Source organism: Vipera ursinii (assembly GCF_947247035.1).
Source record: "Vipera ursinii genome assembly, chromosome: 1".
NCBI lineage: Eukaryota > Metazoa > Chordata > Lepidosauria > Squamata > Viperidae > Vipera > Vipera ursinii.
Genome location: NC_139512.1, coordinates 331,478,761 through 331,504,505, shown reverse-complemented (window position 1 = coordinate 331,504,505; position 25,745 = coordinate 331,478,761). Strand labels below are relative to the sequence as shown.

General features: G+C 38.3%; 2 protein-coding genes across 11 annotated transcripts in view; one reads left to right on the top strand and one right to left on the bottom strand.

Annotated features, from left to right (window-relative positions):
• HMBOX1 (homeobox containing 1) overlaps nucleotides 1–10,882 on the top strand; it is a 123,832-nt gene extending 112,950 nt beyond the window's left edge. For all 8 annotated transcript variants that reach the window (XM_083348447.1, XM_083348453.1, XM_083348450.1 and 5 more), the window contains one exon: nucleotides 1,309–10,882. In XM_083348447.1, coding sequence (XP_083204573.1) covers nucleotides 1,309–1,446 — 138 coding nt within the window. In that variant the 3' untranslated portion in view covers nucleotides 1,447–10,882. The remainder of the gene's footprint in view (nucleotides 1–1,308) is intronic.
• Nucleotides 10,883–13,992: 3,110 nt separating this feature from the next.
• Nucleotides 13,993–25,745, bottom strand: part of KIF13B (kinesin family member 13B) — a 157,619-nt gene continuing 145,866 nt past the window's right edge. For all 3 annotated transcript variants that reach the window (XM_083354305.1, XM_083354306.1, XM_083354307.1), the window contains 3 exons: nucleotides 24,009–24,071; nucleotides 20,708–21,734; nucleotides 13,993–19,354 (listed from right to left, as the gene is read on the bottom strand). In XM_083354305.1, the coding sequence (XP_083210431.1) occupies nucleotides 19,056–19,354; nucleotides 20,708–21,734; nucleotides 24,009–24,071 (1,389 nt within the window). In that variant the 3' untranslated portion in view covers nucleotides 13,993–19,055. The remainder of the gene's footprint in view (nucleotides 19,355–20,707; nucleotides 21,735–24,008; nucleotides 24,072–25,745) is intronic.

The following is a 25,745-nucleotide window of genomic DNA, read 5'->3' as shown; positions in this document are numbered from 1 at the left end:
TAAATCTCTGAAGAAAATAATTTTTGTTTTTACTTGGCCAGTGCATTACAAAACAGGTCATCACTTGAGCCTTGCTTGGTAACAAAATTAGGATTTGACTCTTCAGTAATTTATTTTTAGAGAGGGATTCACTGTAGGCTCCCATTCTCCTCTTGAGAAGCAATCAAAAGATAATGGCCTGTACCTTCTTAATTTTATTTTGTTTTGATTTGTAAGTATCCTACATTGGGTAACATCCTATAGTTAGTTAGCAACAAACTATAAAAATCTAATAATATAAGCTAAAAGAATATCTAGAAATTATTCTCAAAGAAGTATTTGAGAAAGAAAGGGTGCGTCTAATGACAGGTCTTCCTCTTTTCCCTTGTAATGATTGTTGCAGGTTAACAAAGGTGGGAGAAATGGGGAGTGGGGTGAAATAGAAGGGATTACAAGTGGAAGTTGTTTTCTGGGTCTTCATAAAATTCAGTGAAAGAGTTTTTCTCTCTCTCATATACAAACACATAAACAGATAACATCTGCTGCTAAGTCATTGTCTTCTCTAATTGAAAAAGCCCCCACTAGTCAATGATTTTCTATAAATACACAGTTCTATTCATTTGTCTTAACAGAGACACTTATCTAAAATTGAGTTGCGTCTGTACATCTTAGTTGGTACAATAGGTTAGTGATGGAATAAGGTTGTAGTTCTGCATTTATACAGACTTGGAGTTCTTGCAGAATCTGTTTCCAGAAATCCACTTCAAATCATCTCACCTACTCCCTAACTCTTCTGTCACCAAGGCACTTTTCAACTTTTAACAGACATTCAAACAAAAATTGTTATTGTGAGGACAGCTAGCACTGAAGGCCATCTCTATTGTTTGAATTGTGGAAATAGCACAGTTAATTCAGCTTTCATATCATTGCCCCATTTTCAAAAGTTTAGGTTACTGTTTGCAGGTATAGGACAAAGTCAGAGTTTCCAAAGGTTTTCTCCAGGTGGTTGGTAGGTTGGTTTATGCCTTGTAATAACTTGAGGCTAGGAAGCTGCCTTGGGTGCCTTTCCTCTTTCATTTTCATCTGTCCACTATGAGGCTTTCTCCAAATACCCTCTCTCCTCCTTCCCATTTTCCCTTCAGCCAATGCCTGTTCAGCATGTGATATGTCCTTTTTAAATAAATCCCTTTGTCCCCATTTCTCCAGCCCATTGAATGAAAACATTGGACTGTTTATATTTTAAAATTGGATGAAATTATTGTTGAAGATGCTAATGAGACTTGTTCCTCCCCTCCCTCTTCATTCCTTTCTCCTTCTCCGCTCATGTAGGATGACAGCACTAGCCATAGCGACCACCAAGACCCTATCTCACTAGCCGTGGAGATGGCAGCGGTAAATCACACCATTCTGGCGTTGGCCCGGCAAGGAACCAGCGAGATCAAAACAGAGGCCCTGGATGATGACTGATGACGCGATGGAGGGGGAGGGCTCCCAGATGAGAAAGTAACTTAGTTTTAGACGTAGCACCTTAGCAGCCTTTTTCCTGGTCCCTAATATGTGTCCTTCTTTACAATATAACTTTGCAGTCTCTTGTACGTCAAGTTTGCCGTTTAGGGTCTTGTCCTGTGAAGATGGCATGGTGCCCTCTGACTCTGCGTATAAACTCAGTATTAACTCCCAGTCAGATAATTAACCAAGCCAACTGACCTCCCTCTCCCAGTGCTCCCCCCTCAGCTAGATGAAAACCTTTGCTGCTCTGTCTTTAGCATTCCATGAACGTGCTTCCAGGTGTCGTAGGCAGCCCTCGATTCCATGCCTTAGGCTAAATCTATAGAAAAACAACAATACAAACTTGGATTATCCTTCAGACTTCCTGGTGTTAACACTTTTTATTTCCTCTTGTTATTGTTATAAAGCCAAAAGGAGACGATGGAGATTCAGTGGTTTGAAGGAAAATGTCCACTGGGTTGAGAGTTTGGACAGAGAATGGGGTAATGATAAAGCTCAGATCTGTTGTCAACATCTTGTTACCAGGTGCCAATAAGCTGGGCCTCTCTTGGCAGTGCAGCAATATCATCTTTACTGCTTTTCCATAGGATTAGTACTGTTTTCCAAAGGTCCTGGCTGGTTGGGAATGAGAAGGAGAAAGTCCACCAGCTTGTTTTGACTGATGTTTGCTGCTGATGTGGTCAACATAACCTTCCTCTTTTCTTTGCAAGTTGTGTTATGGGAGGAACCACACTTTTTCCCCCTCAATTCTAAGTTTCCCCAGATAGGCCAAAGTTTCCATCTATAGAAGAAGCTGTGTCTCTCAGTGAGACTCCCTGTGGCTGTGTTCCTTCCAATAAGTGGTCACTAAGGGGGATGGTGGCTAAGGAATGATGTAGGTGTGTAGGTGTGATTGGATCATTCACAATTCTTTTTATCAGTTTAGTCATAAATGAGCCCTGCCAAGTTCATTAGCATTTAAACCCACATAAGATACAATTACACTCTCAGACAACCCCACGAAGAATACCTATTCTTTGAGCAAGACATGATTTATATACAAAGATAGGATGAGCATTGTGGAAGTGGATAGCTACTTTTATACACACACAAACACACATTCTGTGATGCAGCAGAATGCTCTCCAGTTCAGCCTGTAATCAGAAGTTGCAGACAACTTGGATTGAAAAGTTTGTAATTGCTTACTTGCAACACCTTATCTCCAAAGTATGGTGCACTCTAGGGAAAGATTAAGAAGTAACTCGTAATATCCCTCCTCACTAGAGTTACAGAAAATATGCATACATGTAAATTTCCATGATTTGCATAGTAGAGAGTGCAGTGATCCTTATCCATTGTCTGTGGTGTTGGCTCTCCAAGATAACACATCATGATGTTTTTACTTCTCTTAACTAGGCATACATTCTTTGCGTCTTTGTTCTGTTCTCCTTCAGCAGCTGGAAAGCTGTGGCTGTCTGAGCAGATTAACTAATTCTTGGAAGCCATATTGCAGCAGGAACTAGATGTTGCCATGAGCCAATAATTTAGTGGCTTTTGTGCTCCTGGGCAACAGGATTATTTTTTTTTTACTTTCCTATTATTAGGGCAACTGAGATTGAATTCAGATATTGGCTATCTAGGAAATTAGAATTAGTGATTAAATAGTGATGGAATGTGAGATGAATCTACTTCTATATAGCAAGAAAAATCAAATTTGAGGGTTTTTTTTGGTTTATCTTGATCATATGTAGCACTTTGGTATTTTTTTCTTAACTAAATATATATATATATTTGTATTTTGAGCATTTAAAAAAGTAAATATCATTGGAGAAATCAACAATAACATGCTGTAAGCTCATGTTACAGTCATCCAATAATAAACCTTGAACATAGTCTATGAGGAACATCTCTGATGAAATGGACTTGGCCAAATAGCAACAGATGATTCTCCTGCACAAGCTGTTTTGAAATGAAGGAAGGGGGGGGGGGGCGGTGATTGAAAAGCAAGATATATTTTCGCCAGCTTGATTGTAGCATGTGGTTTCCCTCTTTCTTGTGCTCTTCTCACCTTCACCTTATTGCAGTGTTCACAGAAATTCTTCTCCATTCATTGTGCCCTTTGAGCTGTCTGTCCATTGGTGAACAATTAGTATACTTCAAAATGAAACTGATATGCTGACAGTCCCATGATATAGTCCCTGCTGGTGCCACAGTTCCCAACGTTTGGAAATGTGGTTTGTCTGTGGCCTTGTTCCCATCTGTGCTTTGCCAAGGCAGATGATAGAAAATTGTAGAGAGTGGTCAAAAGCTTAAAATCTTCAGAATATTGAAATGAATCATGATATTCCTGAAATTGACAGGCCCTTTGCTCATTTTGGTATGGGCAGTTGGGTGGGCAGTTCTGCCATCCTTTAGTACTTTATTTGAAGTCATGGTTTCCCTCTTTGTATATATCTTGAATGCTCAGACGTCTTACATAAAGAGGGAGTATCTACCAAGATCCTGTTGCTTTATGTAGTATGGCACCTACTAGTTCCAGTAACTGCATAGATAGGACTTAGCTATATAATTAGTAGGCAGAAATTTTGAAAATAGATTGATATGAATACATTTTGAAAAAGCAATTAGCTATAAGGAAAAATAAAATGCCATCTTTTCAAGGGGCCGGAGCAGCCCTCTACTGTTAAACTTCTGCTTAAGAATAGTGGATTCTTCCTTATGCTGGCCAGACTATAGTGCAGGGGTGTCAAACTCGCAACATCACATGATGTGTCGCAACGTATCGTGACTTTTTTGCCATTGCTGGCAATGGGGTGGGCATGGTTTTGCTATGATGCATCTGGCCTGTGGGCTGGCAGATTGACACCCCTGATCTAGTGTAACCTATTCATCATTCCTGAAGCAAAGAAATATATTTCCCATCAACTGATCTTCCTGAACATAATTGTTAAGGATTGAGCTGGAAGCCTTCTACATATGTCCTCTATTTCCCTCAGAGGATCTAGGGCAGGGACTAATTACTATCTCCATCACACATTTTCTCCATCAGGATCCTTGATGATGGCTTCTCATCACAGCCATTTGACTCCAATTAAAATGTTAGAGTTTTGCTGGTATTTTGCGGTTCAACCTTGCACATTTTATTGGCTGTATTATATGTAATTTTTAAAAATCAACTGTTGATCACTAAAGCAGAAGCAAACTGTTGTTGTCTGTCTTGTTCGTCTATTGAGAGCAGGTAAACTCCATGAGGAGTTTTGACCTTAGACTCAGGGAAAAATGTAGGAGTTGTTTGGTTTCTGCAGAGAGAGTTTCTTCTTGTGACATTTGCAAGTAAATGTGTCTCACCATGGCAGGTAGCAAAGAAGTGAAGCAACTTTGTTTTGTGGGCTAAATGACCTGGTAAAATCTAGCTATTGCAGCAGAATTTTATATTCTCATTGCTACAGTGGTAATATCCTAAACTGAGAAGCATTGATGAAATGAAGTCATCATAGTTTTTGCCATTGAGCTTCTGTTTAGGCACTGCTGCTCACTGAGGTTTTATTCTTTCTTTGGATATAGTTTTAGCAGGATACTACCAGCTAGTTCAAGTATGAACAGAAACAGCAAGATTCTTGAATAAGGCCTCCATTGCAAATTATATCATTCAATTTTAGTCAGTCTCTTCTTGTAGCCTTTCCCTGCTTATCTAGTAGTACAGTATCCTGAAAGGGCCATAGGTCTTCATGGCTTGGCTTGAAGCACTTTTCATCTATGACAAATGGTTATTGGATTCAGCCCCCTTTATGTATTGCACATACAAATAAGTAACAGGAAGCAATGGACAAGCTTTCAGCAAGCAGGCTGAACTTGTTAAAACATTAGGACAATAGATAGCCTACAATTATCTTAATTCAAGAAGAATTGTGCCTGTATTAAGAGATTTTGAATCTTTAAAAAGAGGATCTCAGCAAGAGATGTAACAGTAAACAGTAAACTAGAAGACACATTTAGATAAGATAAAATACAAGCTTTGTTCAAAGGACAAAAACATCTGGATCCAAGTTTGCCAAGTTACAAGTTCTTATCACATTTTAATGTTGTTTCATTTTATCTGTATTCAGGGGCTAAGTTTCTTGTTACTGACAATTAAACTGTTATTGGCTTTTCTTCTTCAGTTAGGATCTTCTGTTGCTTTGGATGTTCAGAATCCCCAAACTGATTTTTTTCTTGACTTTCCAAGATGAGGTCTCTGACAAAAGCTTTTACCTGTGCTTTGAATATAACATTCTGATCTTTCAACACAATCTATTAGGTGTCTGACTTATGTTATGAATAGTTGAAGAATTTGGGATACTAAGAGAGTAGAATATCTTACTTGTTCCTTGAGCAAGTAAGGCTTGTGAATCATCTTAAGCAATTTGAGCTATAAGCATCCCTGTCTGAAATCTCAGCTAGCTTCCTGCTTACAATCTGAATTATACTTTCTCATGAAATGATGAATGGTGTAGCCTTGGGATATTTTCAATACTACAGAATTGCCTGGTTTTGTGAAATCACAGTAATATTGCTGCTACTGGAAGAGGAGGTCTCAGTTCTTGAGTGTTCAAGATACCCAGTTCTATCTTCTATAGTCTTAGATTTAGAAGCAGTGCTTTGAGATTGGCTTCAGACTTGAATGGTGTAATGTTTGAGATATGATTTTGATAGACTAGCCTTCTACAATATGATGCTGTCCCCAAATATGAAAACTACAATCCCATGATTTCAAGTCAGAATCCTAATTGTGAACTTTGAAATTTGTGAATCAAGACACATGAAGAGAGCTCTAATTGAGCAACATTTTTCATCACCCGCTCCCCCCACATTTCATATTGTGCATCCTGCATCTTTTTATATTATACGTAAATGTTGCTTTACTTTCCATTCATTCATTCTTAGACACAGACATAGAATTGGAGAAATCAAAACTTGTTGGAAAATTATTAGTACAAGTACACGAGAGATTTCTTACTAGAAGCAAATGTTTTAAAAGGGCTTCCTAATAAAATAGTGCTACTGGATTTTAACACTACTATTTACTCTTCTTTTCAGTGTCATGGACTGGAAAGACTTTTAAGGCAATAAGTGGATTTCCTTGTGCTTGTAGTTGACATCAACCTTCGTGAAAAGACTCCCTTGATAAAATTTTAGTTGCAACTTCTATGAGTAACATCAGCTTTCTTCCAATGGAGCAGTTTCCTCCCACGCTTGTACTAACTGAAATTGCAAACAAACTAATATTTATGTTCCTACTATGTTGTGAGTCCCTTAGCAACTGGCATTCAGTAATATATTGCCTCTGAACATGGAGTATTCATAATTATTATGAGTTTCATCTTTGATCACTGAGCAAAATATATTGAACTGTGCAAACAATTTAAACCAGTCAGCCAGCTAGAGAAAATAGTGCAAAATGCTGGTAGCATCTGTAATCCAGGAAAAATATTTCTTCTAATTATTTGTTACTTTATCTATGTGAGACTCAGAATAGCCATTTTTCTAGATACATAGGAAGCTTCTGATCAAAACGTGATTTAGTTGATAAGTTGATTTTTTGATAGGAAACGCTAACTTTTTGGCATGATAGTGTTCTTAATATAGGGAAGCCCCGTTGTTTTGTTGGTTATCAATTCCATAACCTCTTGCAACTTTTGTTGTGGATAATCATACTCTATTGTCTTCCTAAGATCAACGTGTTCTGCATTTGAGATAATTCTGTAAAAAACTCTGATGTTCTATGTAGATCTCAAGAGGGTATTTAAGCAAATTCTTATTTTGATCAAAGAGCCAAGCCCCTCAACTTTAACACAAGTCCAGTTGTGTTAGATGTCAATTTCTATAATTTCCAGCTAGCACAACAGAGCCCCATAAGAGTTGAAATGCAGTTTATCTAGAGGCATCAAGCTGAGGAAGTCTGCCTTGCTTTGTGCTGTTGTTGAAGGGGAGCAATAGCGTTATCTCCTAGAAGTTCATGTCTAAATAGCAATAGCACTTAGACTTATGTACCACTTCACAGTACTTTACAGCCCTCTCTAAGCGGTTTACAAAATCAGCATATTGCCCGCAACAATCTGGGTCCTCATTTTTTCTGACCTCAGAAGGATAGAAGGCTGAGTCAACCATGATCTGGTGAGACTCGAACTGCCAAACTGCTGGCAGCAAGGAATCAGCAGAAGTAGCTGTACTACTGCATTCTAACTACTGCACAAGACCATTTACCACCCTCCCGTGTTCAAAACAAGACTAGCTTTGGGAAGAGACTTTCAGCAGTGGGTTCTGTGGTCTATTTGCTGTGAATGAAAGAGCTGACTTCCATAGCAGGTGGCACTGAGCAGTTTCCCTGGTTTTTCAGGATGCTCAGAATCTGTTTGCTTGATTATTTCCCATGTTTAGTATCCAATTCTAAAAGTGCCTAATGTGATAATTGAACCTGGTTTTGTGTGGGAGACTCTGGTCTTGTTTATATTTGTCCTTCTGATATGGGAGGATGTGGCAGCCTAGAATGTGAATTAGCTTCTGGAACAAACTGGATAGCAACCGTAGTTGCTTTTATCTCTCTCTCTCTCTTTCTCTCCTCCTCCTCCCCAATTAACTTTGCCCTTGTGGGCTGGGAATCATTGGAATTGTAATCAAACACAACTGTTGACCACTTGCCTGACTGTTTTATAATCTTGGAATGACCATGGTGAGAGAGCCTAACAAAAGAATTGCTGTAAAAAAAAGTGCTGTAGCAAGTCCATGTCCACCGCTTTCCTCTTCTTATTCTCCCCTGCAAAAAAGTGCCGCCTTGTTGGAAGGTTGCATTTTGTACTTCTCATCTGCATTTCCTGTTACGTGCAGAACAGAAGTTATAAACAATCCCCAGCAATCTTTTATGAATGTGAAAAAGGTCTCTAAGAGTGACTCCTCCCTCCCTTTCCCCCAATTAGTACATTTCATCTCTATATTGGCTGGATTCCTGCATTGAAAGGAACCAGCAGTGTAGGAAGAAACCTGTTATCTTTCATTCCAGAACAAAGTTTTAAGATAATGGGGAGAGAAGGCATTAAACATTATACTAGGAATTGGAAGTGAATATGCCTTGCATAAGTGGGTAAGGAGGGACCAGATTTATTTCCTCCTTCCATTGTGAGCTTGTATACGAGCTGAAATACATCACAGCTTAATCAATTGCAGGTTGCTGTAGCTTGTGGGCAAGCCAGGTTTGTGCATTTTCTAACTTCCATTCCATTCCTGTCTTTTCTCCTCATGTTCCTTTCTGATCCACCACTGTGGTGGCAGTCCGACACTTTGCCCGGTGTTGTTTTGGCCTGCCATAATAACTGAGTTCAGCCTACCTCAAGAGGTAATTTGTGTCTCACTGTCTTGCAGCCACAATCCCTTTTATTTCTGTGTCCTTTTTGACATATGCATAGATACACACACAAACAACACTGGACTGTCACCCTACTCTCCAGCCCCTTTGCTGTTGCCACCAGTTCTTATTGCAGATTGGATGCTGCTTTAAATGTGAAAAAAAAAATAAAACACTTGTTTTAAAAAGCTATATAAAGAAGAAAAATAAAAATAAAAACCTGAATGAAAAGCTAAAGCTGAATTTATAAGCCTTGTTGCATATGAGCCAAAAGTGCAAAAAGCTCCATATAATAAATTAACCTGCCACTCATATAAATATAAATATATATAAATATATTAAAATCAGACTGTTCTACAAAATTGTGTATTTGTATTTTTGTGTACGTACAATTTTCTGCTAAGCAGAAGGAGGATGTAGTATAGGATGTGAGAGAATTTTTTTTAATCAAATTTCTTTTGCTACTTATTTTTCTTAACATTCATCTCTGTCTCTGTCTTCTCTATGTATGACACAGTTTTGAAAAAGCTGCAGTCTCTCTCTCTTCTTCCCCCTGTCCTGCTTAATCCCCCCACCCCATGATCCATTGCCAGGGTCTACTCTGCCACTGGTTTTGCAGAGATACAGAAACTTTCGAAGGTTTGATAACTCACTGCTTTTAGCAGTGTCAACATGTGCTTTGTTGGGACTTGGCATAGTTGCTTCCAAAGTGGTTGAATCTTGTCAGTGAATTTATATTTCCCTGAAGCAACTTGGCACTTAGCTAGTTGGTCAAGACTTTTGGCGATCTTTGGTTTGAGATCCCAATCTATCTTTGTGAAGGCATCTTGCGAGGAAAAAAAAATTGTCAATCAGACAGGCTTTGGGATTTCCTAAGCATGAGCTCAAGAATTGAGGGCAAAGGCGTTTGGCCAGGTTGAAATTATTACTCAGTTGAAAACTGAAAGGCAGACTAGTGTAGCCATGATTTGAACAAAAGTAGGATGGTCTTAAGTGCTCAAAGTGTCTTGTGCATATTTGTTTGCAATCCTATAACCATTCTATTAAAAAAGCAAGTAATCTAAATAGGAAGACATTTTGTAAAAAAAAATAGTAGAGTGATGAGAGCAAATTAGGATTATCTCATATCTGATTAATGTTTCTCAGTTTTCATGTTTCTTCCCTCTTTGGAAGGATATTAGTGGAACTGCCATTTGTTTATCAGTTAATTTAATCTGTCAAGGGATTTATTTCTTCTTTGATAAGTGCAAGCCAAGTTCCCACAAACCTGCATCTGCCCTCTGCCTCTAAAGCATATTTGAATTTCTGAATGGTAAATACCTCACAATCTTGTTGATATAAATACAACTTAAGTCAGGCTAGAGACCCAGGCTGATGTTCCTCTGAAATCTCCAAAACAGTCTACAATGAAATACAAAATAAAAAATGAAAGAGGTTTACTCCTTAGAAAAAATATGTGGGAGTATTGAGAACTATCCTGTTCTTAGTTCGTTATATGAGAACATACAGGACGTTAAATTCTAAAACATTTTTCCAGCGTAACTTTTGTTGAGAATTTTTTCCTCACCTTAAAAAAGAAGTTACGTATAAGCTCTTACTCAAAGATGTGAGAGCCTTTTGTATATTGAAATTTCCTTGACTGATAAAATCCAACTTTCTCATTTAGTTTCCCATGGTTCTTCATTTGCAGGTGGAACCCCTTTCTCTCCCTTTTAAAGCTAATATGTCTCATACTGTTGACCATTATCATTTCTTCCAGGGGTGAGAGAGACACTACATCTTTCTAAGTAGGGCTCATATTTATACCAGTGTGTACTGACTGTGGAAGAAGTCCTTGTTTCTGTATGTGAATGGGGAAAGAAACAAGTGCTCTATTGTATTGATTAAAAACTAGCTTAAAAACAAATGAGTCCTGTATCATTGTATCTCCTATTCTGGATTATTAGTGCCTTTTTGGACAGTAGACTGTTCTGTAATTAAATTGTAGTATAACTGCTTTTTTGTACAGTTTTGTTTTAATAAACTTTTTTTAATTTGTGTTTATTTTAGTATTGTACCTACTAGAAAATTAAAATGTATAACTGAAAAAAAACCCTGCTTCGATGTCCTTTTTTCCCCCAAAGAAGCTCTGCTTTTGGAAAATGTTTTATACAAGGTAAAACACAAAGTCACATCAAAAAGATTTTCTTCTAGCTCTTTGGCAGATTACATGGGTCTACAGCAGGGGTGTCAAACTCCCAGCCCGCAGGCTAGACGCATCATCCAGAAGCCACACCCACCCCATTGCCGGCAATGGCAAAACTGTCCCGATATGTTGCATGACATCACGTGATGTCGCGAGTTGGGACACGTCTGGTCTACAGTATTCAGTTGTTTGTTTATTACAAAGTTTTATGTATCAATCATTTCTATAGTACCCATAACAAAACAGACAAGACTGCCATATAATGGGGAGCCCAAACATGGGATAGAAAGGATTTCAACAATTTGCAGAAGGTGAGGAGGTATTTGTAAACTTTAATTGCTTTAAGAACATCTGTAGCCAGCCTTCTGTATTCTAGTCCCATAGCCAGAAGTCAGAGCTAGCTCCGAGATTCTGCTTGCAGGTTGTTAGAAGCTGCCCTGGATTCACCTTTTAGGGAAGCTACTTTATATTGTATGAGAGTTGATCCATCTAGTCAGCATCAAAGTGTTTATGGAGAACTGCAGAACTGAGCGTTAGATCCCCTGGGTTGTGAGATATTACAGTGATGTTTATTAAATAGTTACTCTTAGCAAATGCAACTGGTTTATAAACTTTAAAGGGATATGTTCAGTAGTTTGACAAAACGTAGGACCAAGTCAGTGGTGAGATTCAAATATGTAAACAACCGGTTTTCTGTGTGAATACCATTTCCGGAAGTCCATTCTGGGCCTGGGCAACAAAAAATTAGCTACCAGTTCTGCCAAAGTGGTGTGAACTGGCTGAATCCCATCACTGGACCAAGTAGAGGGGAAACTAAATGTTATCCCCTAAAAGAGATTTTTAAAAATAATTTCAGTATAGATTGATGCTATTTTAACATAACAATGGAATTGGTCCCTAAGACTTGCTCTGTAGCTAGGACTGGGAAATAAGAATTGCATATAATAATTATATAAAGAAGATGGGCGTGGAGAATTGATATAGGGTGGAAATCCTGGAAATGTCAGGCTATTTTTACATACATACATACCTACATATTGAAAATCATGTTTCAATGAACAATTAGGCATAATGAAAGAAACAACTCACTAAAGAATTAGTTTGAGTCCCGCAGAGACAAGTTCTTGCAAATTATTTGAATATTAACTAGCTTGGAAGTGGAAATACAAACTTCCTAGATTTTTGACAATGTTCTGGATCATTAATTAAACTTAATTTAGGAGTCATAGGATGAGAGAGGAGAACCTCTAAACCTTCAGCACCTTTTACTCCTAGCTTACTGAACATAGCTCTCAAAAATAAGCAAAGCAAATTGACATTGTACTTATTTTTAGAATATATATGTTAGTGAAAGGGTTAAAGCTTTTGTCAGATTAATGGAACAACACATGAGCTTTAAAGAAATGTATTAAGTACTGAAAGTTGGTCAGAAGTCCTAACTTAGAACACACAACAGGGCATGAACAACCAGTGATTCATCAGGACATTGTTAGGATTTAGGTTGGTGACCTCCCTAAATTTTGATGTGGCAATTGTCAGGCAAAAGAACCCACATGATGTTGACTTTAGGGAAGGAAATTAATCTGCTAACACCAGGCTTACATTATTTGTTATATGTATCCCACCTTTATTATTTTTGTAAGGCGACAAATATATAATACTCCTATTTTCCCCACAATACTCCTCTGAGGTGAGTTGGGCCGAGAGTGACTGGCCAAAATCACTCGGCCGGTTTTCATGCCTAACTGACACTAGAAGTGAATCTCCTGGTTTCTAGCTTTGGTGCCTTAACCAGGTTAGAAACCATTTTAAAAAGCTTTAGTAAGACCACACTTGGAATAATACATCTAATTCTGGTCACAATATAAAAAAAAGATGAGACTCTGGAAAGAGTGCAGACGAGCAATAAGGATGATTAGGGGACTGAAGGTTAAAACTTACGAAGAACGGTTGCAGGAATTGGGTATGTCTAGTCTAGTGAAAAGAAAGACTGGGACAACATGACAGCAGTGCTCCGATATTTGAGGGCTACCACAAAGATGAGAGGGTCAACCTATTTTCCAAAGCACTAGAATGCAAGACATGAAACGATGGAAACAAAGCAAGGAGAGAAGCAACAAAGAACTAAGGAGAAATTTCCTAATAGAACAATTAACCAGTGGAATGCCTTGCCTTCAGAAGTTGTGGGTGCCCCATCGCTGGAGGCTTTTAAGAAGAAACTGGACAGCCACTTAACTGAGGGTCTCCTGATCAAGCAGGAGGGTAGATTACAGTAGATGACCTCCAAGGTACCTTCTGTTCTAACCACTAAACAGCAATGCCAACTGGAGCAAACTTCACTAAGAAAACCGTATTTGCAAAGAATGGAGGGTTATTTAGCTTACAAAAAAGGCAAAAGAAGTTACAGACTTAGGGGGAAAAGTTTGGACATTATATACAGTTTGTATGTAATTAGAAAATGGCTGGGGATCTGTTCAGTAAAATCTACACATTCATTTAAAAAAAAACAATATACGAAAACCACAATTCCATAGCACCACAGCTCAATCTGGCATGATGAGCGAATTTAGTTTCATCAACGTGGCTTTTATCTTGAAAAATAAAAACAATAGAATTATAATTTTATCTATCTTGCATTATTGGGTAGATTTTAAATCCCTCATAGGAAAGAAAAAGGTAAAAAATGTAAGCAGTTTTAGTTGAGAACCCTAAGATAGCATAGTTACATGTATAGATGTGTGAATAGGGCCTGAAGGTAAAGTATGCAAAGAAAAAAAATAGTGCAAAATCTGTTCACTTTGTAGAATACATGCCGGACAGTATAATTGCATTTCTCTTTTAAGCAAGCAGAAACCTGGACTATGTGTATTGTATGAATCTTTCATTCCAATCTACTTAAACCAACAATTCTGAATCAATTGACTAAGAAAAGAAGAGGTAAAAAGAGGAACAAGGCTTGACAGAAGGAAAGTATTTATTTAGGTAACGTTCGTCACAGATATGGTACAATATTACAAGTTTAGTATATAATACAAGAGAGACCATTACAAACTTTACACTTCATTACAAGAATCTTTGGATTTTAGCATCTTTTAAAAAGGTACAAGCAACAATATTTCTGAAAACCAGTCTCAACATTTGTTCTTTATATACAGGCTCCCAACATTTACAAAATGACAAATTAACAGAAAAGACAATTGAGAAATAGCTTCTCAAAAACAGGAAGTTAGTGTCCAGGCAATGAAATGCTTTGGGTAGCCTAGTGGGTAGAGTTGCTTGGAAGGTGAACTTTCCAAATACACGCTTATCTTCTGTTTGTAGGTCTTTCAGGATACCTTAACTGTGAACTTTAAGTTAGATGCACAGTAATGACAGTCATGAGAGGTCCTGCAAATACTGTCATGCTGAATAGAGTTCCATGTGTCTTTTGGCCTCAGTAAAAATGTCTTTCAAATGCTGATACAAATTATTATTAGTTTATCCCACTTTTCTGCCCAAAAGAAAGGCATTGTGACACTGAAAAGGAATGAAGAACCGTAAAGAGATGTTGCATCTATCTGCCATGAAGAATCTTTTCTCTCAATTTTCAAGCAGAGCCTACAGACAGGATTATGCCTTAGAATCATACAGGATGCTACATTCCACTGAGTGCCAATTGTCATTATTAAACATTGCCTAGCATGTAACAGTGCCAGATCAATGGATCCAATACATTAATTGGCAGCAATCCAGATTGTGAAAAATGTGTGCTAATATAAAAGGAAGACTTATGTAAAAGAGAATTATATAATTTTTGCATTGATTAATTTAAATTCCATTTTGCCTTGAAGTGACAAGCAGCCTGTTAGATAAAGATCTGATAGAGGTTTCCATTGGCACCCAGTGAACATTGAGGCTAAATGAGAATTTGAATTTGGATCCTAAGAACATTTAAGTGACAATTCCATACTATCTCAACATAGGACTTTTGTATATTGTCAGGGCAATTTCCAAAGAGAGACATTATCCTAGTTTCACAAGAAGAAACTTCCAACTGTATGGCTGACCTACTAATGTTGCTCATCACATGATATGGTCAATCTCTGCTCTGACATTTTACAGACAGACTGAAATAACATAGCCTCTTTATGAAGGCTCTATGGTGCACATGCACATTTTTTTAACAATTTCTAGTCTTCAAATCTTTTCCACAAAGGTACAAACTTTAACAAAGGAAGATGATGGCAACCAAAACATTCAGCATGGGATACTGAACCATACACACTGAAAAAAACGAGCTTGTTGTATGGAATCAATTGCCATGCAAAATGAGGGAAGTAGTAGGCACCCGGGAGGAGTAATGGTCAACCAGTTTTGAGCTAAGGCACCATAGTGTGGCCTGGTTAAAATGAAACAGCTGTGGCTATTGGAATTACGTGTCATTTCTTGCAAAGCAGTGTCATAGATGCCTGTCACAACCATCATAACATTGTTTTGCCTAAAGTTGTTGGATGCAAATCATGTGCAAAAGGAATGCAGTAAGTAAAACAATTAGGTAACATTATTTGATTTTTTTAATGTTTAAGACAGACTTCTTAGTTGCAGAGAAGTCTGGGATAGTGATTTTAGCAGAGCACTACAGAAAGCTTTTGCTTTGGAAGTTAATGGACGGAAACAAAAGGAATAGTCATTTCTAAGTAACAGTAGCAGCACATCAACAATATTTCAAAACCCATTTGAACAAGGGAATCACCTTTGTTAACACAGCTTCCTGATTACTCAAACTGGGGGAGCTTCTTCAGCTTATTCCACCAGATCCATCCCTGCTCTATTTGCTTTAAGAACAGAAATAGAGCTTAATTCAGGGAAAGGGGAGGGAAAGAGAAGAATCTCACTATTGGAAAAGAAAGCGCTGTCTTATAAAGTTCACTTTCATTGCTCCCTCAGTACGCTTTTAAATCAACACTTTCTTGTTTCCTCTTTCTTCGCTGTTTTTTCAAATAATTCATGAAAGCTAGTCTGCATTATAGATAGTGTGCCTTGATTGCTGAATAAAATACAGATTACGTTGTTGGGGGAAGAAGTAGTTTGTAATTCCACACTGGAGATGGAGAGAGAGAGAGCAGGTAGAAAGATTATAGTGAACCCAAACTTACAAGTATCTAAAGCAGGGTTGTTTTTTTTTAACCTGCATCCCATGGAAGCCTAGATTTTCATGAAAACTTGATAGGATTATGTGAGAGGCTAAGGGCAAAAAAAAAAAAGGTTCACACGCCAGTTTTCTAGCACTGGAACTCTCTCTCTTGATAAGGATCCTGGGATTTTTATTTATTTTTTCAAAAACCAATAGGTTCTACAATGTAGACTGAAAACAGTTGAAAATCCCTGCCCTAAAGAAACTCTAAATTGTCCACAGCCTGTCAATATTTCTTGTGGGGCTAGCTCTGTTTTCCTTTAGGTCCTAGGATAAAGTGCATGTAAATGACTTAGAAAAGGCCTGCACATTAAAAAAAAACAAAAAACCTTTCTACACTTTTGTCTTTTTTCTTTCTTTTCTTGTGTACCTTTCCTGCTTTTTATTTTTATTAGTTTACGTTAATTTTTATGTTCTTTGTAAAACTTTTCATAAAAAATATTTTAAAAATTAAAATATAACAGTAGGCAGTTAATCAGAAAGTAGCCATCCAAGTTGTAATTAAGCAGGACAGTGCTTGATCATTGTTCTAGTGTTTTTCACCCACCCAATAACAGTCCTGAAGGAAGGCCGAAATCTAAGAACATTATTAGTGCACTGATATTAACAAGGCTTCAATGTACTTCATCCTGCCTGGATCAGCAGGAAGGCCTTAAGTTGTTTGTTTGTTTTTTAAATGATTTTTGTTTTGTTGGAACAAAAGACTGCTTGAAATCATGTAAATGTTCTACAACCATAAAATATTCCAATTCCATATACACAAAGAAAGCAAGAAAATGAAGGCTCTCTGGAAACTGCTAAGCTTTGCTGCCAATTTCCTCAATCTCCTTAGCTGCAGCTTTAATTGTAAAACAGTTTTCTTCAGTTAGAAAATCAGATTAGTACAGAAGGAAGTAATTTAAGATGTAATAGTTAGATCAATTTCCTTAAGCTCACCAGTACAAAGAGAGTCTATTAGCAGCGTATGGAAGGAGGATATAAAAATATAGGTCATGAGAATTTATATGCTGCTAAGCAAGCCCTTAAGATAGTCCAGCAGCTCCCCTTCTCTGTGTCTGTTATCTTTTGGTGGGTAGCTACATCCGTGGAGCCAAAAGATTTTCCCTCTCATTGGCATCATTTAGATGTGACTGCCATTGCCCAATGTTCTCCATAAAATCCCTCTGCTCAATTTCCAACCATTTTACTTTGGACATGCCTACATTCTTTCACAAGAGCATCAGAAGCCAGATTACCCAAGGCCAAATCCCTGGCCCATGTAACACAGCTTCTTGGCAATTGTTCTCCAGAGTGTTTGTTGAGCAAGGACCTTTCTCAGCACTCTCTGCAGCTGGGTTCAACCTGGAACCTACTGCAGGCAAAGCATCTGATTCACCCCTGAGCTATTACCCTCATTTTAAAAATAGCTAAACCTCATTCTATCTGGGCAACAAAGCTAATTTTATCTCCCTGTTGGGACTTTTCCAAAAGAGATTTTCAAGCCATTGAGAAGCCATTTCTGGCTGAACGTTATGCAGATAAGATCCAATTGCACCCATGAAAATTACGCACACCATTTAAGTTGTAACCTCAAAATCCTGCAGACATTTATAACATATATTCATTTTGAATTCACCCCCTCTTCTTCCATAGGAAGAAGACAGTGTGAGTATACGGAAAGAAGCAGATTATCCTGTTCTATGTGTGTTTCTGTGCAATGGTAGGCAGTGGGTTGATTGTAAGTCGCAAGGGATTCCCTATACCTCTTTTTAAAAAGAAAACAATAAATAACAAATAAATATACAGTTCTAGCAACATGGACAAGGATAGTTTACCCAGGTTTATGACGGGGGAAAATCCAGATCATAAGGAAGGCCCACTCTACCTCTAGGGCTTTGAATTCCCTCTTTGCATTATGTTACTTAAAACAAAGGCAAAGAAGGCCACATGCTGAGGTTTACTTTATAAATACAAAAGCACTGAAGGGAATGCTGAAAATAATAATAGTAACTATATCTTTAACAACATGAAACAACAACATCTGCCTACCCCAGGTTCTTGGGAAGGACATGATAGGTTGATAAAAAAGTCAAATCCAATCTAAAAATCTGGCTGACTCTGCAACCAACCATTGTAATAAACCACTAGAGAGAAAAAAAAGCAAAGCCTTTTCCTATTTACTCTCCCATTTAAATGGAAAAGGTCATATATATTAGACTGTAATCACAGGTTGGATTAGGAATTTAAAAAAAGAAAAGAAAAGCAACATGCATGTAGCCTAGTCCCAATCGTCATTCCAGTAGAGGGAGGGGCAATATTTTTCCCAACAAAAACAGTTTAAAGATCATAAAAGAAGTCTTAAAGACAGGCACTTTTTCCAATAGGCTGTGATCTGCCAAATTCTGATCCTCATTGGTTTGCTGTGGTTTAATGATGAGCCTTGGAATGACAACATTTTGATAGTAAGCAGCATTTGGCAGCCTTTCTAGAAAATAAGCCCTGCCAACATCTCTTAGAGATGGTTTCCTTTGAATGGCTGGGGAATGAAAGGAGAGATTTGGAAAACTACACTGGGAAATGTCACCATTTGCATCAAGAGTCTCATTTTACTCCATCATAACAAAGGTCAACAAATTTCAGTAAAAAAAATTAAGAATACACATATGACACACATCAACCATCTCCTCCAAACTGGCTTAGTAGTGCAAAGAATGGCAAGGAAGGAAGGAAGGAAGGAAGGAAGGAAGGAAGGAAGGAAGGAAGGAAGGAAGGAAGGAAGGAAGGAAGGAAGGAAGGAAGGAAGGAAAGAAGGAAGGGTCAGCTTCACACAGTAGTGTTGCGAGCCAGGCAGACATGCCCATTGGGAGATGCTCTCAAGTAGCCCATGATTTCCTGTTTTCTGTATTCTTTTTACTCTTCTCACTCCTTGGAAGTGATCCTCCTTCTGTCTTGGCTAAAGCAGTCAAAGAAGCCAAATTGGAGGCAGAGCCTGAGAATGTGCCGCTCCGCCGATGCTCAGTTCCAGTCCCAGTTGTGCCCTGCAATTTCATTCCAGCACTCCGGCGCCTTGCAGAACCTGTAGCTCTTTTGACTCGACTTGGCTTCACAAGGAGCCCATATCCTGGATTGCATTTGAAGTACTGCCGGCCTCCAATTGAGCCATCATTTTTACCTTTGAGATAAAAGATTTTCTTTGAAAAGGGTTGTTTCTTGAAGTCATAAGATAAATGCATTTGGCTAAGGATACTGCCCTGTGGATGCCGGGTAAGGGGTAGCTCAATAAAATGTGTTGTCTGATGACATAGCATCCCGTAGCTACACATAGAATACCTTCCTAGTGGATCTTCCACCTTCCTCTACCACCAATGACACTTCTTGGGTTGTTCCATAAAAATTACATAGGAAAGTAAGCCTCTCCTTCCTGCTAACTGAGATGGAAGTTGCATAAATTATTTCAGAGAAATGCTGCAGTCCTATAATAAACATTTTATTTTATATGGCCTATTTTCAGCATGTTGCATATTCAGCATTTACTATCAAGACTTTTATCTTTATATGGAAGCTCAGAAGCAGAGACAGAAGCCCCTGTCTTTTGGATTATCCTCCCCCAAAAGGCAATGCAGCCCCCCCCCCACTCTCCTGGTCTTTGGGAGGAGTTTGAAGACTCATATGGGGCTTGCAGAGAACTATGCAACCTTGGCTTTACTTAGTGCCCCGAAGGTCCTCCCCACCCATTAACTTTAATTATTCTAGCCTTGACTTTCTTTTATTGATATAATATTTTATATGACTTTTCTGTTTTTAATTGTACACTACCTAGAGTTACTTTATTTACCTAAAACCTAATAAATAAATAAATGAATTCAATTATAGTATCGTTATGCTTTCAAGCTTTCTTTACATATTTAACATACAAAGTTAACCCTGATGGAATTGCTGTTTCACAATCACAGCTTCTGGTCATATGAAGCTGCCCACTTCTCTTAGCCTCTTCTGGCTACTATCACTAATTCATCAGGCCCTTTCCACAAGTGCAATCTTTGTTGTAAACTGAAGCAGGCAAAGTGAACCCATCCATAATGTTGTGGATGCAAAATGTGGGTTCTGCCACTAAGTAACGAAACGTTTTACAATCAGCCACATTTCTACGTGTGCTCTCGATGAGTCACCAATCATTCTTGTTGAAGGAACTGTATCTGAATGCAGGCCCATTCCTTTTTCTCACTATAGATCGATTAATGAACCTATCCAAGTGGATGGTGGCAGAATTTCAAACAATACTGGACATTAAGGAGAAAGGCTCACCATACTGGTGACTTTTCCCACCTGCAGTGCTCTACTTGTCTTAAGAAAAAATTCTATGTGTGCCTGGACTTAAACTGGGGAACAGTGAAAGAAACTAGACTGACTTCAGTGAGAGATAAAGGTCTGAGTGAATCCCATGTGGATTGAGGGAAACAAAAACAACTATCAAAGCCAGTCACAAACACTTCCTGTACACCTTACAACATTTCTCAACAATTACCTGATGGGAAATCCAACTCGACTCCAACCCAGGTTCCGTCCTGGAAATCGGTTGGACCAACGTATCTCACGGTGCCCATTTTATTTGTGCCAACAGTTACATATTCACCTTCTTTCAGCCAATCTGGGATTTCATTGGCTTCTTCTGAGTCAGATACTGCTGCATCCAATTTCTCTTCAGAACCAGCATCTATGCTGTTGTTCTGGTCTGAGTCTTCTGAATTCTGTCTGGTCTTTTCTTCCTCTGAACACAAAGAAGCTCCCGAATCACCACTCAACATACTGGAGAAAGACTTGAGTTCTGATGTTCGTACTCTTTGGATTTTGAATGGAGAAGTTGTAGTGCTGGACTGAGAAGACAGGTCAACTGTAGCCTGAGACTTTGAAGGTCCTGTTTTATAAATGGGAGCCTCCTTTGTGACAGAAAGAGGGTTCTCCGATGGTAATAAGATGGTTGTCTGTGTCAATTGTATTTGTTTCTTATTAGAACAGCAATTTGTATCCTCAGTAACTAGGGAGATAGAAACCTGATCCTCATTTAGAGTAATGGCAGAATCTACAGGTCTTAATTTTAAGTTGCCATTATGGCTCACTTTGTCCTTGTCCTTGTCTATTTGATCATCTTTAAGGCCAGGGAGAACTGGATCCCTCGTTGAAAGAGAATGGCAACACTGAGAAGCTAAATCAGAACATGATTTTATAGGACCATCTGTTGAAGACACTACCTTAGGAGTTGTTGAAGTTGGGGGGGCATCATTTGTGATGGAGGTTTGACTACTGGGTTGAAGATGGGGGTCATTTCCTGATACAAGTGCTTCAGAAAGGGTTGCTGTAGAAACACTGTGTGAGAAGTATCCACTAGAGGCTTCACTCAAGGGACTTGGTGGACCCTCCTGAGAATCTTGTGCTTGGATGTCCACTGTGGACTGCTGTAAAGGCACTTTGGTAGATCTTTCAAGGTTCTTCTCCAACTCTGTCAACTGCAAAGCCACCTCAAAAGGTCCTTTGCTTCCTTGTCCTTGGGTAACCTGAAGCAGAAAAGGGTCAGAGATTGTCAAAAGTTACATTTTGGAAAACATAAAACAATACAATAAAGATAAACTGGACATTTGTTTCTTTCTAATTCATCTTCTGTTACCATAACTGAAGAGGCTTGCAACATTTTGATTTATATTTTGAAGGAAGCTGAAGATGAAAGATGGATTTGTATAAGGGCAAACAAGAACAGCCTTCCAAGATCCATCTGCTTTTTATTCCATTTCTAACAATGCTTAGTCAGAGGTGTCCATTGATGCCCAGCATCTAGGATTCTAAGACACAGTTTCTGTAATTTAAAGAAGCACAGAAAGCATATTCCTCTCCCTGTACTTCCTTGTGCTGTTGGTTTTTTTCCCTTCCAGGAAGCATATACATCCCCCCCCCGTGTAATAGTATGTTGGAGACTGGGCAAAGTGACACTGCCAAACGAATGGCTGGGTAATGTAGCCTGTGGCTGGATAGTGGGTCCACAACTGGAGAGTTTTTCGTGCTATTAAGGAGCTTGAGTGGGGGGAGAATTGTATTTTCATTTTAATGTAGTTTTACAATAAAATAAAATTAGCTGATCTGGTCATGTTTCCTGACTAGTCTATCGCAAAAGGCTAACATATTGTTTTCAATTGCTACTGAATGTATAGTAGATGGACAGGGAGAAGGAAGTCCCAGCATATCATGCAGGAATTCTTATACATACAACTCAAAGGTCTTGCATTCATTAATACCAAGTGTCCATAAGTTCCTTCCCCCATCCCAATAAAGAAAGCTTCACCCAAAATGTGAGAATTCTCATACTCTGAAGAGGGCATGATTTGGAATAAAAGACATTCAAAATTAACACTGATATCCAAAACAGATAAATGTATCAGCTTGTGGAATTGCATACTTTAGTTAATGGCTCATTTATTGTTTTATTTTATGCATTTTACAACTTGTAACCAACATTAAGATCCTTAGGGTGATGGGGAAGGTAAAAATATGTAAAAATAAATAAGTATTAGAAATAAATAGTATGAATAACACTTACTAATGAGTGTATGGCTTATTTCTATGCTAGAGTATTAACAGGTTCAAAGGTGGCAGTCTGGCTAATAGGCTGAAGGTCTAGTAGGATTAATATATAAATGCATATAGCATATGAAATATGACACCTATTATTTACTAAAAGATCATTTATATTACAGAAAGATATGTTTGCTGCTTGAAAGAGGCAATTTATGTGAAGTGGGGAAACAAGCCAGATTTATAAGTCTCTCCCTGTCATTTGGCTTAACTCACAGAAGATATAAATCATCATTTCCAAGACAAGTATCATCTTGTGTAACTTCATATGCCAAGGATGGCTTCCTTCCCAAAGTGTTAACCGCAATACCACAAATACACAACTTTCAGAATTAACGACCCTTTCTATGCTTAACAGTTCATAATATGCATATGATATATATACCCACACATACATACACACACAATATAATAAATATGAAGTAGACCAGCCAATTTTGAAAAAAACATGGGCTTTTGCCAGCCCATGCCTTCAGCAAACTCTTGAGATCATGATTTTTTTTTCCAATGTCTCCTGGTAAACTTTGATGCATGTTTATTTTCTATTACAGTCACACGGAAAGGAATATTTCTTCAGAAAAAGGTAGGCAACCCTTACAAGAGAACCTTGTATTATAGTGTAGTAGAAGCAACTGAAGCAAGGAAATAGACTCCAAGATGATATTTGCAAAGGAATAATCATAACAAAAATTGTGAATCACCTGATATTATGCAGAGTAAAGTGTGCTATTATCCAAGATAAGGAGATACAGCCACCAAACCTGGCTTCCCATTTCTTACTCCGCTGCATACCTACAACTGCTTACTTGGCATTGTAATGCAGTTGTGTACTTGCTGGCCTCTGGACACACACTAGTGGTGACATTACAACAAGAGGATAGTGATAATTCAGCAAGATTTAGATTTTTTTCTGTGAAAACTAAGCAGTTAGAATGGCTGGCTCATGCAGAATCAAGGCATAAACTGGAATTTCCATTTCTGAAACTGAAAGCTTAATATGCATGGGGGCTTAGTAAGGGTAATTCATAGACAAATGTCTCCAATCTGCACCATCAGCATATAAATAACCATAAAAGCTTTCTGTGTGTTTTGGAGAACTGAGTTCTTTACTGATTCTAGTAGTAGTTTTGTTATTACTGTTGCCTCCATCTCCATGTAAGAATAATGTAGTTATTCAGCACCATGGACAGTTCAGAAGGACCCACCTGTTGGGTTTTTACAGGACTGGCATCAATCGTGGCAGGCTGAACCATAATTCGTGGGACTGGCTGCAATAAGAAAAGACATTCCTTTTGTATCAATCTCTGAATGACTGAAAAATTACTCAAACAACAGTAGAAAGTTACTTATTTCACAGGCATCATAGTTTAGGCACAATGAGACCTGATAGCTCAGTTCCCTTATAATGCTAAATTGAGTTTATTTGAAGTAAATTCTTTTATGACTTTATGTGCAAATTAAGCTGTTACAATTTGCTCAATATCAGAGTTAAAAATCTGAACTCAATGAGAACACAGTATTTCTCAATTATTTCACACTATACTTATTGAAGCTATTGCGGGTAACAATAATACTGAAGGGTAATGCTCCCCTATGCCTCCCCCATAAGCACCTTTCCAAGTATTATCAGTCCCTGTTTGCCTGAGTTGAAAAGACTGGACATTCAGTGTAGTTTCATTTTTTGAACTGAGAATTCTTGTTACTACTTGTTCTCCATTTAGATTACATATAGGTAAAGGTTCCCCCGCACATGTGTGCTAGTCGTTTCCAACTCTAGGGGCCGGTGCTCATCTCCGTTTCAAAGCTGAAGAGCCAGCGCTTGTCCGAGGACGTCTCCATGGTCATGTGGCCGGCATGACTAGACGCCAAAGGCGCACAGAAAGTTGTTACCTTCCCACCGTAGTGGTCCCTATTTTTCTACTTGCATTTTTACGTGCTTTCGAACTGCTAGGTTGGCAGAAGCTGGGACGAGTAACAGGTGCTCACTCTGTTACGTGGCACTCGGGATTCGACCACCAAACTGCCGACCTTCTGATCGACAGGCTCAGCGTCCTAACCCACTGAGCTACCGCGTCCCTTAGATTACATATAGGTTGTGGTATTTCTATGCTGTGAACTGTCAGGTAACATGTAAGATAGATAGATAGATAGATAGATAGATAGATAGATAGATAGATAGATAGATAGATAGATAGATAGATAGATAGACAGACAGACATACAGACAGACAGACATATGAACAATTAAATTAGATAAAAAGTTCCACAGCAGTATGAAAGTCATTAGACTTTATGTTTCCTTGTAACATAAAATTCAGTAATATACTAGCAAAGTTTTAGGAAATGTTTTACTAAACAGTGGGTTGAAAAGATAACAAAGCATATACCCATCGAACAACCCTCTGAAAACCTCTCCAAGACTGCAATGTTTTTGGGTCAAATCCATTTTTTCCCTATGAGGGAGAGTGAGACCCTCACACTTCATCATGCTTGCCATTTTTTAAACTTTATTTTTTACATTCTACTGATTTTATTATATCCTTGTTTGATTATTATGAGCCATCCAGAGTCATTGAGAGTTGGGTGAAATACAAGTTTACTACATCATCATCATCTCCCCCTGCTCCAATTAAGGGTGGAGGTGAACTTTGGAACCTTGATGGAGGCAAGCTACTTTAATTCCCACACTTAAAACCATGTTACAATTCTGAAAAATAACACACAGCCATTTGGGGACTACATTTTGAGCCATTTCACAGGTGTGGGGGTGCTTTTAAAGGATGAAAAGTAGTAGTTTAGTTTCCCCTATTACGTTTTTACTTCTAACTTCTGCCAAAGGCAAAAAAGGGCTGAAGTCCCAATTTCTTGTAACACTCCAAAAGGCCAGAATGCAAATTGGCACCCATGAGTTCTTAAAATGCTGCCTGCTTCTATACCAGGAGA